Source organism: Ambystoma mexicanum, chromosome 1q (genome assembly GCF_040938575.1).
Source record: "Ambystoma mexicanum isolate Mex_15411 chromosome 1q, UKY_AmexF1_1, whole genome shotgun sequence".
NCBI lineage: Eukaryota > Metazoa > Chordata > Amphibia > Caudata > Ambystomatidae > Ambystoma > Ambystoma mexicanum.
Window position 1 is genome coordinate 1027285813 of NC_090922.1, and position 14897 is coordinate 1027300709.

General features: G+C 43.9%; 1 protein-coding gene across 1 annotated transcript in view; it reads right to left on the reverse strand.

Moving 5' to 3' along the window:
- The window catches only part of DNAI3 (dynein axonemal intermediate chain 3), a 2012519-nt gene that overhangs the window by 1629338 nt on the left and 368284 nt on the right, over window positions 1-14897 (reverse strand). The window contains exon 4 of the mRNA XM_069641699.1: window positions 8035-8219. Within this exon, the coding sequence (XP_069497800.1) occupies window positions 8035-8219 (185 nt within the window). The remainder of the gene's footprint in view (window positions 1-8034; window positions 8220-14897) is intronic.

Consider the following 14897-nt stretch of genomic DNA (forward strand, 5'->3'; position numbering starts at 1 on the left):
ACATTGAACTTGTTGGTGGTCTCCACGACCATCAATCTGGATTCCGAGCATCCAGAGGCACGGAAACTGCTCTTCTGAACACACACGTGAAGAACTGCTCGCATCTCTGGACTCTAACTCTCCAGGTGTCCTCATCCTACAAGATCTCTCCTCTGCCTTTGTTATGGTTAAGCATTCTATCATAAAAAGGCAGCGTAACACCCTTTGGTATCTCGGAGTGGGCAGTGGACTGGCTTACCTCCTTCCTAACCGACCGTTTGACCCAAGTAATTTTGGGTATCCTCTCCTTACCTACTTTCTTCTCCACCTGTGGTGTCCCCCATGGCTCAAACCTCTCCCCCTGGCTCTTCAACCCTTACCTTGCTCAGTTAGCACACCTCATTTTCTCCTTCTCCACCAACATCCAGTGCTACGCAGATGACACACAACTATTTTCCAAACTTCCTGATGACTCTCTTGCATCTTCCATCATCACTGACTGCCTATCTGCCATCCAGTCTTGGTGTACTTCCAATGATCTCTGCCTCAATGCCAGCAAGGTTGAGATCATTCCAATTGGGACCACTGCTCCCTCTTATTTCCCCTCACTCTGGCCATCCTCTATGGGCTCTCTCCTGCTCCTTCTTCGGAAGACAGAAACCTTGGAGTCATCTTTGACTCCTCTCTCTCCTTCCTCCCTCACACGCAGGACATTGCCAAGAAGTTCCACTTTCAACTCTTCCTTCTCTTAAGGAATTCTCACTTCTCTCACTTTTCCCCAGAAGCTCAATGTTACCCGAGCCCCGTTTCTCTCTGGGATTGACTACTGCAATAGCCTTCCCCTGAATCTACTTTCTTCCACTTTACAACCCCTTCAGCTATTCCAGAATTGGCTAGCAAGACTTATCCTTGGCCTTAAGCCCAGGGACTGCATCTCTCCTGCCCTAAGAACTATTCACTTTCTGCCGGGAGCACAGATTAAATTCAAATCACTGTGCATCATCCACAAGGCTGTCTGGGGCCTGGGACCACGCTATCTGCAACTTTCTTTTACTAAATACTCTCCTTCTAGTTCTCTGCAGTTCCCTGGCACCAACTCTATTTTTGTAAAGTGTTTCGCTAAACAGAGGGCCGGAGGCCGATCTCTTTCTTCAGATGGCTCCCTCTTAAGGAACAGTCTTCCCCTTCCTATTCGTCTTGAGCACGACTTCCTCAAATTCCGGAAGCGCCTCAAGACTTACCTCTTCACGACCTCCTTTCTTTCTTCCCTCCTATGGTAATCTCATAGTCGCTCTGATTGGTATCCAGGGACCTTACGTATTCTTCATGGACCTGGCCTCCCCTACCCAATCACCCCAGCCTCTGCCTACCTCGCAGCACTTGCCTCGGCACCCAATCCTGTAGGCTTGCACTTTCTACCCAATGCGGTTCGAGGCCGCATAGCACTTACCATACTATGCACTTCATCTGCTGCTTACCGACTAGATTGGACATTCCAGCACTTACCCCCACTTCCCCACTTCTCCATGCACTTGCACGTTCCGAATATTCACAAGGCACAGTAGGCACTTCTTTATCATCTTCCACTGTATTCATTATTTTCAGTCCCATGTTCCCTCCCTGTTGCCCTGTGGGCGCTTTGAAAAAGAATTGACTTAGTGTATAAGCGCCTAACAAATGCACAATACATAAATAAATATCAAAATAGTCAGAGGTAAATGCCTTCTTGGCCATCCATCAACCTCCTTATATGCCATTTCTGGAAGAAGGGTAGGGAACACATTAGGGGATCCCCTCAAACCAGCAGCATGGCAATGCCACCAAATAATCCACCTTTGGATAGCCAACAAGATATTGGGGTTCTCCCCTCACAGGCCTGTACTTCCTCAGGATGTTCCTATTTAAGGCCGGAACAGATATAGGCTATCGCAGATGTCAGCCATGAGTCCTTAAAACACAGCCATCCCGAAAGGGCATGACCTGCTTGGGACCTTTCAGCATCATTTCCCTGATTCCGTCCCTCTCATTTGGTCCGATGGCACATACATCTTTAACTGCACATGACAAAATACCCTTAAATGAGGCAAATTTGGTACTAAAGCCAACCGGGACCAGTTCATTCACTATCATCTATGACAAAGTGCTCCGGCCACTGGCATCCTGCAAATCCCCAAGTACCTCTAAACTACTGTGAACACAAACTCATAAGGCATGAGACACGAAATCTACTACTGTAGTTAGTATTCCATTCCTTTATTCTCTTAATCGAAATATCAAAAATACTCTATGTCAAAGATCTAGTTCTTTTAACACTTATGTTTGTGTACTTTAGTTGAAATACAGCTTTATTGCATATTATCGAAATTCACTAAAAATATATACAAACACCCTATTCTGCAGACTATTCAGAAAGGTTGACATTGGTTCATAGGTCGGCTCTGTCTCATTCCTTCATTCATACCCATTCATACTTAAAGTGCAAATTTGCTAGTTACTCAACACCAATTACATGTGTAAAAATCCCTTTATATGGCACTATAACAAAATACAGCCTGCCCAACCTGTTTTGTTCCTTCTTAGCTTTTGACTTAATCTATGGATCTTCTTCAGGGGCTAATTTGTCTGCAAACATTCTGATGCTTGCTAATTATGTAAATCTATTCATTATTTACTGTGCGTTTCCTAAAAGGGTATTCAGTTCCACTTCACTTCTTGTTCGATACTTTTTGTGTGTGCTCTTCAGCATTCTTGTCTTTTCCCTCTTTATTACTTAGGATCTTTCAATGTATCCATCTGTAATCAAACAATACACATATTGTGTTACAAAATTTTCTATGGATCCTTACTATTCAAGGCCTGACCATTCAACCTCTTTGGTCGCTCATTTAGTTGTCACTTCTCATTTCTATTCATTTTACATGCGCCTATGGTCCCTCTTCGTCGGTTCTCTTTAATGGGAAATCTGGCCTTAGCAAGCTTAAAAAAGGAAAATCGACTTACGGGCGGTTTCTTTGCATGTATCCACAGTCGATCTCTGGGGATTCTTTTGGTCTAGCATTTCATAACATTCTCAGAGCTGCAAGAGTGTAGAGGCAGCATTTTAGTATTTTGGATGACACCATTATCTGCAATTCTTTTGATATACTGGGTTGCTTACATTCGGCACTTCATTAGCTCTCAAAATAACATATGGCTTACGTGATTGTTGTGTTGGCGTATGTTGTCCCTATTCCTTTAAATGCGTTTAATCTGGTTGTCTGCAGACTTCCCCGACTTTCCTATGAAGACATACCCACTATATTTATCCGTGTTCTGATCGGAGTTTGTTTTAGCATCAATTACACCGCACATCGTTTCGCTCTTACATGTTCAGAATGCGTAAGCGTTTCCAGTTGTGGCTCTTCAATCTTAACTACTCGCTGTTCGTCTCGAGTTACTAAATAAATTGCCCAGGTTCCCTTGTTCTGGCGTTACGTTCACGGCAGGAATTCCCTCTGGTCACTGCATCGTTCCCATGGCATGCTGGTTTTTGTATATTTTGTGTTCTTATTATTATGTAATATGTTTCTAGGTTTTATTTTGTGGTTTTGAAGAGGAGTAGTCTACCTTTTGGGTTATTTGTTATGCATTCAATTGGTGAGCTCTCTTGTTGTTTGTGAACCAGCTTTCATGTATGATTTCTGTGGTTTTGGGCGGAATCACCTGTGCTACAGCTATGTCAGTTCTTTGCTTCACTACACATCCTTGTGGCTATTAAGTTGTAATGGTGTCTGTTTTGTGAATTTAATTAGCCGCTGCTTCATGTACTAGGAGAATGTATTGGTGCTAGTGTCAGGTGAATCCTATATTCTGTGTCTTTTTCAGCAGGCTTGACTCACTCACAGCCACTTTGTTTTCATTTAGACCTTTCAGATGGCTTTTGGTGAGGAAGAAAAGTTCTTTTTCTTTTCTAAAAAGTTTTTCTTGATCTATTATCGCATCTTTCCCTGTCGGGAAGTTTGTAAATTACCGTCCAGTGAAGCTGGTCTGGTGTGTGATTTCTCTCCTTGAAATGTTTAACCAATAGAGCATTTTCAACTTTGTTTCTTATACAGCTCTTTTGTTCAGTAATCATGGTTTGACCATTCTTTCTGTTTTACCAATGTAGAGTAACTTACATGAGCACCATATTGTGTAAACCACCATCTTGGTATTGCAGTTGGTTACGTATTTCACTTGCCATGGTGATGTCAGACCTAAATCACATTCCACACTTCTTTTTGTGGATGTGCAACATCTGCAGTTTCGGCACGGTCTATGGCCTTTGGCTTTTTGATATTTTGATTAAGAGAATAAAAGAATGGAATACTAACTACAGTAGTAGATTTCTTGTCTCATGGCTTATGAGTTTATGTGTTTGCAGAAGTTATAATACCAGGGGCACTCATATAGCCTTTCTTACCCTGGAGTCTCCTATTTAGTATGTTAGACCTCTGTAAACTACGCCACTTTTGCCGGACTCAGCAATGTTCTTCTGAACTCTGTAATAATGTTCCTCCCAGTCTCCTATATCATATTCCTCATCTTGCGCTCTTAAGGCAAGGACCTCCTGCACACCTCAAGCTTTGGGTCTCAAGCTGAAGGCTTATTAGCCCAACAACACCTCTGGCATCTTACCCGTCACTGCGCTCAGTGCATGCCCCCCTCATGCAACACCACCTCAGAAGCCCTCAGTCGAACTGAGCTGTTGGAGGAGTCCTTGCGGAAGAATTGCATGTGGCATTTAACTGTACGGTACAGTCCTCCTCATCAGGTGCTTCATTGCCTCTGGCTCTGCAGGAGCATGTGGCACTAACTCTCGGGATCCACACTCTGTAGGAACATTGGGAGGCAAAAGAATGTGTTGATGAATTTCTGCAAACATGACGAGCCTTTCTCACTGAACGGATTTCAAATCCCCCAAACCTCTGGCGCTATGTCGACGTTCGGCAACAGCGGTGGCATTAAAGGCCGCCACCACTGACTTCCCTGGGAGTTCCTTGGTGGATGAGTCTGACTTCCTCTTTTTCTCGGAGTTCCTGTGATTGGATGATGTGGACGCACTCCTGGAATTCAAACTCTTTTGGTGTCTCTGTTCTTGCAACTGACAAAACGGCTCCAACCAGAGTCACAAGTGCTCAGAATGCAGCAAGTATGCCATTAGTGGAGTTCCTGGGAACCTATGCTGGCATGCTGGCTCCTCCCGAGGCATGAAGAGGCAGCTACAGATAATGTACTACTGTGACTCGTCCCCGGCACCATATGCCACTATCATAGGTGTTGGTAATGTGCACTGTCCAATGACACTTGCCCCAAGCTTTAAAACTCAAAGGCTTGATGCTTGCTTTAAAATAATTGTTTTGAAAAGTCGAAACAAATTCAAAAATCTTAATAAGAAATGCAAACTTGAAGGGCAGTTGGAGTGTCTCGGCTCTGAGTAAGGAACTATTGAGTTTGGTGCTGGAGGCAACACTATACCCAGGACACCAACAATTTTGTTGAAGGCTGTGAGGATGCTCTTGCGCACTGCAGGAATGGGTGACGCCCTTCGTACTATACGAGTAGGATTCTGAATTTTCCAAAGGTCCAGCATGCAGATTCGACATTTCCAAGATAATAAACCTACAGAGGAGGATATTTTGAAATAACTTTAATATGTTTTCTGGAGGTTAAATGTAAATTATTATATAAAAAAGTGAAAAAATATGCCAGATAGGCTTGAAAAAGAAATCTATATCTGGCTAAAATGATAAAGAGTTTTCTCTTTGTTAAAGTGTTCTAAGATCTTGAACACAGCTGAAAATATTCAATGTTTCAGAGTTGGATCCCACGATGGGGAAGTGTATCCCAAGTTTCAATGGATTTATGGCGAAAATTAATTTCCAAATTGAGCATCTATTTGATAATTTTCTGACAATCTGCAATGTTGGAATTGCAGATTTGGCAGTCAGATGATGCTGCAATCATAGAAAAAAGGGTTAAATTGGTTAAACAGACACAACATTGTCATGCCGTGACACCTGACTGGACAACAACATGGGAAACAAGTGCCACAGAAGGTATTTTAGTAAATTAAACACCTATTTTGAATTGCCCGATTCATGGATCCTAGGACCCGTAAAATGAAAAAAACATTTCCACTGGATTAGTGTGTCTCAGGATTCAAGCAGCAGTCTCAAGGGCGGTGATATGCAAATTAGCACCAACTCTTCCGTCACTGAGTGAGGACATATTTTTCTGCATGATCAAGAGTACACAATGGGTACCAAGGACTGGGGCTAAACACAAGCCTAAACCATAGGCTGATTGCCCCCTTTTCTGGAGGGGGTGCTTTTATATCATAACAACATCTAAGACCCTCACAAGCTGAAGGAGTGAGCTATGTTAAGTGAAAACTCTAGAAATTCCAAGAAAAAGCTTTAGTTGAAGGGATCTTAAAGCTTGATGCAAAATCGAAACATTTTCGAAATTGGCCAGCTAAAGTAACACGTGTCCTTTTTTATTTCAAGAGATGGCATAGATATAAACATTTACTTTGACCCACCATAATGCTATTCCTTAGAAAATGATTTTAAAAAAGTGTGTTGCATTTACAATTCACACCAGTAACACGAGAGAGATAGATTGAAAGTTTGAATACATCATAACACTTCCATTGCTTGTGGTTCTATAAAGGTGGTTGTGGCCTAGCACCTCCAGTTTCGGTGGGATATAGACTGATTTGCATATGAATTTTTACCAGTTATCTAATAGACTGCAGATTGAAAAAGGATGCAATGCAAAGCTGCTCAGTGCAATTGTCAGTAGTTAGTAATTCAAAGATTTTCATCAATCATTTAGTTTACAAATATACTATCACCATCTGGTCTTGACTAGAGGAAGGTGGAGGTACTGACATTGCATGACGCAACTGTGAAATTATATATTCACCCATCTAGTTGACAAGATTGTCCATATAAATAGGTGGAATGCAGCCCACTTCATGATGCAGGGAGGGGTGGGGGCTGGGGGCCGGGGGAGTCCTACCCTATAGGCAATACTGTTACCCAGTCTGATAAAATTCCACTCTGACTAGTAGACGGGCCAGATGTTAATCTACCCTGCCACCAACCCAAAGACCCAAATCTTGAACAATTGGATGTTCTTTATATGTCAAGGGATAACTGACGACATTAACCCTCAGACAACCAACAACCCCAACGATGATGCTTTGAACTCAATGACAGAGAACACGACGGTCCAAAGCAATTAGCTTGAGTGATAGGCTGACGTTGAATGCGCAGTGACAAGGGCACCTGTGATGCAGAGGATTTCTTAGCTATTACATTTATATGATATCCGTCGACAACAATGCAACATCAATGACTGTGTTAACTTCATGATTGAATTCCAATTACCAAACGACTCTGAAGCTAGTCTTTGCCCTCAAGCCCCTGCAGTAGATGGGTGATATTTATATTTCTCACTGATCTGGAAACCATGCCCATTATAATTTTCTCATCAATTGAAGACTTATGATTTTATGGTAATTTTCAATTTTTTTCTGCCTTTCATTTTCACAAATTTTGGTTTTTGTAGTTATGACAATAGCTCCTTGTCCCTGTTCTGTCAGTTCTTTAAGTTAATCCTAGGAAAATAGAGTGGTTTCACTCATCGCGAGGTTAAAAGCTGCATATGCACTTTTCATGAAGTAACAAATGCGTTGAAAAACAGTCACTTTCACAAGAGTTCCTTCACCAATGAAGTGGGGGATCTGAAGGGAAACCTCTACTGGTGGGGCTTAGCTGTCCAGAACCTACTAAATAGGAGCCAGAGACAGCATTATAGAACCATAACAAACGTGCTAACCCTCATGTATTTTTATATGTTACACTTGTATTACAATCAGTAATTGACAGGAAAAGATAGCAAATGCACTACAGAAGGCAACATCATGAGATTGAGCATGTGAGAAGGAACCTGGTCAATAAGATCAAACATATAGAGAAAGGATACCCTCTAAAACCCCAAATTATTAGGAAGTAATATAACACCTACCATCACCACTTTTTTGACTGGGTGGAAATCTGAAACTGCAGCTCGTGCTTGTAGATCTTGAAGAATGTCTTCTTTTTTTATAAGTTTATATGGGTTCTCTGGTGTAACATCCTCATCAACTCGACAATTGAAGATTTCTTGAGTCATCGTTGTAAAGACAAGAGGAACGATGTACTCTGGAACATCTAGAAAAAGAACAAAACATGAATTATCTATGGCACCCAAATTAAAACTCACAAAAACAGCACAAGTGTGACTGTGACCCCACAGCAAACCAGGTGTGCCTCTGTAGTGGTGCCTAATGTTGGGTTTACAGGAAGGCTCTTACCAACCAAACAACTGGTTTTAAAGCTGAGGTAAGTCCTCTGGTTTGATTTTACGGATATACCTGAGCATTTAAGAAGAACAAGTTACTTACCCCTGGTAACGTTCTTTCGACCGGATGTTCCTCCCACATATTCCTCATCTTTGATATATTAATTTCCAGCTTTAGCTGCTTTGGAAAAGAAATTTCTTGTCGGCAGAGGGCGCTGTGTTTCGAGACGGTTGACTAGATGTCACTCGAGGGCTTCCATCTCGGCTGACATCATTGTTGAGTACATATACCACGCGCAGCGCCGGTTGGCTTCAGTTCTGTTTTTTCACCACCAAATGCCGAATTAACGGCCTTTATATTATCAGAATTTAAAAGAGTGCAAGCTCCAACGCTTGTAAATTCTACAATGGGGTAGGTTGGGAGGGCGATTAGGAATACGTGGGAGGACCATCCAGTCGAAACAAGGTTACGTGGGGTAAGTAACTTGTTCTTCGAATGGATTGTGTCCTTCCACGTCCTCATCTTTGATACCCTCCCAAAGCAGTATTAAGTTATTTTGGAGGAGGGAGTAAGAATTGAGAGTTATTGCTTGTCCAGAATGGAGCATAGTAATATCTTTCCAAATCTTCCTTCATTGTTAGAAGTGTCTAAACAGTAATGTTTTGTGAATGTGTGTAAGGAGGACCCTGTACCTGCCTCAAAAAAAATTTCCTTTATTGGGACTCCCCTATGAAGGGCAAGGGAAGTTGGCATGCCCCTAGTGGCACGAGCCCTCAAACCCTCCGGAGGATCTTTCCCAGCTAACCTGTAGCACTCTGGAAAGAGTCTGTTTAGTGACTGACATACCAGGCTTGTGCCCTGTATAACCAATAAAAAGTTGATCATGTTGTCTCAACTTTGCCATCCTGGACATATAAAAGCTTAGAGCTCTCTTCTCGGATCCAGTCTATGGAATCTTTCCTCTTCTTTGCCAGGATGAGGTGGCGGATAGAAAGCCGGAAGCACAATCTTCTGTGTCAGATGGAAATCAGATACAATTTTGGGTAAAAATTATGGTTTTACCTTAAGATCAACTTTATTCTTGTAAAAGATGGTTAAAGGAGGTTTACGGGATAATGCCTGCAACTCACCCTGCGGGCAGATGTTATTGCCACTAAGAAAATGGTTTTGTAAATTTACAGTCTTAGGGGACAGGAGTGAAGTGGCTCGAAAGGAGAGCATGTTAAAATCTTTAAAACTAAGTTAAGGTCCCAAGTTGGTACATGGAATGGTGTAGGAGGAAACACATTTGTGAGTCCTTTAAGGAAATGAATTACTAAGAGAAATTTGAAATAGGATGTCTCTTCAGAGGTGCGCTTGAATATGGAAAGCGCAGTTAAATATCCTTTGATTGTTCTAAACTGAAGCCCCAGATTTGCCAAATGTAGAAGAAAAGATAACACCATAGGTGTATTGCATTGAAAAGGGTCTACATCCTTTTCCCTTCACCAGCTACAGAACTTGTTCCAATGGCAGTGGTATAGTAATTTTGTTGCTGGCCTTCTGTACGAAAGCACAATCTCCATTACATCATCCGGGAGGTCCCAATCCCTGTACCTCAGCCTCTCAGAAACCATGCATTAAGGCTGAGTGTCTTGACCTCTGGATGGAGAGCCCGACCCTCCTCTCGCGAAAGAAGTTCATCTCTTATTGGCAATTGGGATCATGCATTTCCCGAACCTTCTCAACCTCCTTATGATGTGAGGAATGATGGGTCCTGGAGAAAATGCATACACGAGTGGACATTCCCAGTCCACCATAAACGCGTCTCCTAGAGCTCCTCTTGGGGGAAATTCCTTGGAGCAGTACAGTTCGCACTTCTGGTTGAATTTGGTCGCGAATAGATCCACTTGAGGGGTTCCCCAAAGGGTGAACATCTCCTAAAGGACTTCCTGAACTAGTTCCCACTCGTGGGAGACTGTGCGCTGCCTGATCAGAGCATCCACCGCCATGTTCTCCTCTCCGGGTAGGTGAACTGCGATATGGAGATTCCTTCTTGAATTTCCCGGAACCAGAGCTGCATTGCTTCTCTGCACAGTGATAGTGACCCTACACCTCCTCTCTTGTTGAGGTAGTACATGGCCACTGTGTTGTCCATCATTATCGGGGCATTCTTTCCACGTACAGAGCCCTCAGCTCCAAAAGGTTGATATGTAGTTTGGACTCCGATAGAGACCAACGACAGGTGATTGTCAGATCAGTGGTATGGCCTCCTCACCCGGTGAGTGAAGCATCCGTTACTACTGTTATCTCCGGCCATGGATGCCAGAAAGGTTCTCCTTTCAGAATGTTGTCCTTGCAGGCCCACCAAAGGAGACCCGGTGCGACCCTTCTTTGAACCTGGAGGAGATCTGCCATCCTCCTGAGAATTGAGACTATTGAGTCCTGAGAGCCCACCGTAGAGATCTCATTCTTAGACGAGCCACTGGCACCAGAAAAATGCTGGATGCCATGAGGCCCAGCAACCCCAGAAAGTCGAAGGCTGGGAGACGCTGGGCACTCTGACATTTTGAGACCATCTGCAGAATGTCTTGAGCCCTCACCTCTCGTGGCGAGGCTTTTCCCAGGGATGCATCCAGGACTGCTCTAATAAACTGGAGTCTTTGAGATGGTATCATGTGGGACTTCTTGTAATTGACAGAGATGCTCAATCTGTGGAGAGAGTGCCAAGTTATGCTTAGATGTTCCATGGTTTGTTCTGGTGAATGTGCCCTGATCAGCCAATCGTCCAGGTAGGGGTAGACGTGAATCCCCCCCTCTCCTGAGACTCGCTGCCACCACCGCCATCAGCTTAGAGAAAACCCTCAGGGCGGAGGTTATTCCAAATAGCAGAACTCGAAACTGATCATGAAAACCGCCAACGGCAATCCTCAGGTACTTCCTGTGCTTGTGATGGATTGGCATATGAAAGTAAGCATCCTAAAGATCCAATGGCACCATCCAATCCTGGAGCTGGAGGGCCTGAAGGATCTGAAAAAGTGTGACCATCTTGAACTTGTCCTTCCTGAGGAACTTGTTCAAGTATCTCAAGTCCAAGATGGGCCTCACCCCTCTGTTCTTTTTGGGAATTAGTAAATAGGGGGAGTACCATCCTTTGTTCCTCTCCATTACAGGTACTAGTTATATAGCTCCATTCTCTAGCAGGGTGTTACACATATGAAGACTGCCCTGCATTCAGTTACAACACATACTGGTGTACCAGTTTCGCACTGGAAGCGATGTGCGCGAGTATCCGTTTGGCGCAGATGGAAGTTGCCATGGAGATGCGTATCAATGCTGGCAAAGGAGAGTGTGCCGGGTCACGTGACTCGTCAGCGGCTCTCGCGTGCAAGGCTTCGACATAGGTCATGCCCCCTCCTGGGGTTTAAATCCGGCCTTCGGCGGAGCAACAGCGCTTCTATTTGTAGCGTTATTCATTAATACCTTGCTGTTTATTGAGACCCGACTTGGCTACGTGATTCGGAGTTCCCTTCTATCTAATCCTTCAGTCTCACGTTCTGCCTACTACCGATTCTCCCGTTGCCGAACTGGTCTGCTTTCCGATATTCTTCCGCCTCACGTTCTATTTACTATGGAGCCTCCTATTGCCGACCCCGCCTGTTTTCCGGATATCCTTCTACCTCAAGTTCTGCTTACTACGGATCCTTCCATTGCCGAGCCAGCCTGCATTCCGGTATCTGCTCACAACAGCTGATTACACTGGTAAGCTCTGTTAGTATCACATTACCTGCAGCAGCTAGTGTTTGACATCTGCCGGTTGTACGACAGCTATTCTGCAGTCAGATAACGTCTGTCTGTGGCTTTATACATTATTCCCAGTGTCATCTCAGAAAGACTTCCATTCCATTTCCTTTACACGAACCACACAGGTTTTGGCAGTCTGAGCCATCATTTACTCCTTCATATTTCCTGCTTTATACAATGGACGTTCAAAGACAGGTTCCTCCAGGATTTATACGTGTGCATTCCTGGATGCTTCCCTGTTTTGTGCACCATCCCGTACCTAGTGCGACCCTCGTGCTGCTTGGGGAAGATTACCTGTACTAACCCACCTTTTTGTTGTTTTATCCCTTCATTATTGTTCTGGACTATTGGAATCTTTCACACAAGTTCCTTTCCACCTTGGTAAGCCAGCTCCCTTTTGTTCCTTGTTTATGCCTTTGTATTATTAGAATCTAGGAGTAGTGGGTTGATATACTTTGTCTTCTGTTTAGGTTCAGACTAAATACTTCCCAGACCAAAACTCCCAGGTACTAAGAATGCTCGGTAGGGCATTGCTTGTATATGTGTTTGTTTCCTACAGACATTAATCTTCCCAGCCTTGGTTTTGGCGGTGCATGTGTTCCCCGCTCCTTTGTATGATCAACACCTCCACCTCTCTAATGCTAGAACAGCGGAGGGATAAGAAGAGTTTCCCTCTAGTTTAGGAGGCCGGAGTTCTTGGTAAATTCTGGCTGGCAAGTGGTTACCTGGAGAACGTCATCATCTATTCTCACTAACCAACGCCCGGAGTTGATTCGGTGTGGTGAGTAACACAGGGTTAAGATTTCCTGCGACAGGAATGGATTCGGAGCCTTTAGTGAATGATTTCCCAGTGGATGGTCCCGAGGTCTCTGCATGAAGGGGAGGCAGTAACCTTGGGCAACTGTTTTCAGTGCCCATGCAACTAAAGCAATAGCCTGCCATTCTTTCAAATGCTGTGATGCTGTGATAGTCTGCCTCTCACCAGGGTGTTGTGAGACAAGACCTCAGAGTGGTTCATAGGCAGCTGAAGCAGCGGCTGTTGGGCAGGTTTTAGCACCTCTACCTCGTCCACCACGAAGGAATCTTCTATGTCCTCTTTGACTAGCCTGGCCTCTCGCTTTTCCAACTGAGGAATAGTAGCGAAAAGACCTACCCCTCCAAGATGATCTGGTGGGGTGAAAAGACTGTGGCTGCCTAACTGCAGCACTTAAAGATTTAGCCACTGCCGTTGAGGTCTGCAGCTTTTCAAGGCTCTCTTCAGCTTTATTTCCAAATAGATGGGAGCAGTCAAAGGGCATGTTGATGAGTCTGCATTGTACATCCGGTGCAAAACCTGTGTTCCTCAACCACGCAAATCTGCATATAACAGTGCTTGCCATCATGGCCCTGCTGACACTGTCAGCAGTATCCAGATATGATTGCAGAGACTTGCATGTGGCCTCTTTGCCATCCCTTATGTTCAAGAAGCAGTCTCTTTCCTCACCCTCAGGGATGTGATCAGCCGCCATCGCTATGCCGTCCAACAGGGTGTGTGTAAACGTTGCCAGGGAAAAAGTGGAATTTGCAGATTTTAAGGACATGCTGCTAGCAGAAAATACCTTCTTAGACCAAGAATCAATCCTTTTGTCATCCCCATCAGGCGGTATGGCTTGATATGCCATTTGTCTAGAGGTAGAAATAGCAGCCTGAACTACTAGACTCTCTGGGGTTGGAGGACTTGAAAGGTAGCTAGGATTGCTACTTGATGGTCTATATTTTTTATTACATTTCTATTTATTGTGGGATTGGATTCTGGAGCTTCCCAGTTTGTTGCAACTCTCTTCTGCAGTACCACATGGAAGGGTAAGATGGGGTCCATCTCTCGCCCCTTGTCCAGAATGTCTGTCGGGTCGTTCTGTTCAAATACAGGAGCTGGTCTACTCCATCTCAGGAAATCTACCACCATGGACATTAGTGATCTGTAAAACGCATCTGCACGTTCACAGAATCTTGTTTTCCAAAATCTAGTTCTGGGGAGGTATCAAGTCCACTGGCTGTTTGTAATGAGCCATAACGTTTTTTGACTCTAGTTTCTTCTGAATCAAAACAATCAGGTGTAACAGAATCTTTCTGGACACAAATCAGATCCAATTGAAGACCACCTGGAGGTGTGTCATAAGTAGTTTCATATCCCTCAAAAATAGAAGTTAGTGAATTGAAAAAATCCTTTTTGGGTAAAGGTTTAATTACCTTTTCTTGGCGTTTTCCCCAAAGTTTGAACAGACAGCATTGATTGTTTAATCGATGGCCTCAATGGTTTTGGTATCGATAGCATCGATGGGGTGGATGTCAGTGGCGTTGATGGTGTCGACTACCCATTTTTTTATTTGTACTTCGAGGGAGTATGCCCTTGACTTGACAACTTCTTTGACGATTTCTCATCTCATTGAGTGCTCGAAGACTCTTGAGTAGGTTTAGGCTTACCCAGGCACAAGGGCGCATGGGTTTTAGCCCTGGCATCATGTTTGTCAGCAACCGTAGCATGGCCAGTCTTCTTGTGCTTCGAAGGTATCGCAGCCTGATCATCGACGATCTTATTTAATTTTCTCCTAAAGAGTTCCCACTCCTCTTTCGAGGAAGATTTGGTTGGGCAGACTAGCCTTTGTGACGAAGAAGACTGGGAAGAAGACGGAGATCTGTATCTTCTCTTTGATTTTTAGGAGGCCGGCGAAGAATGTCTGCTCCTCGAATGAGATTGTTTTTTCGATTGTTTTTTCGATTGTTT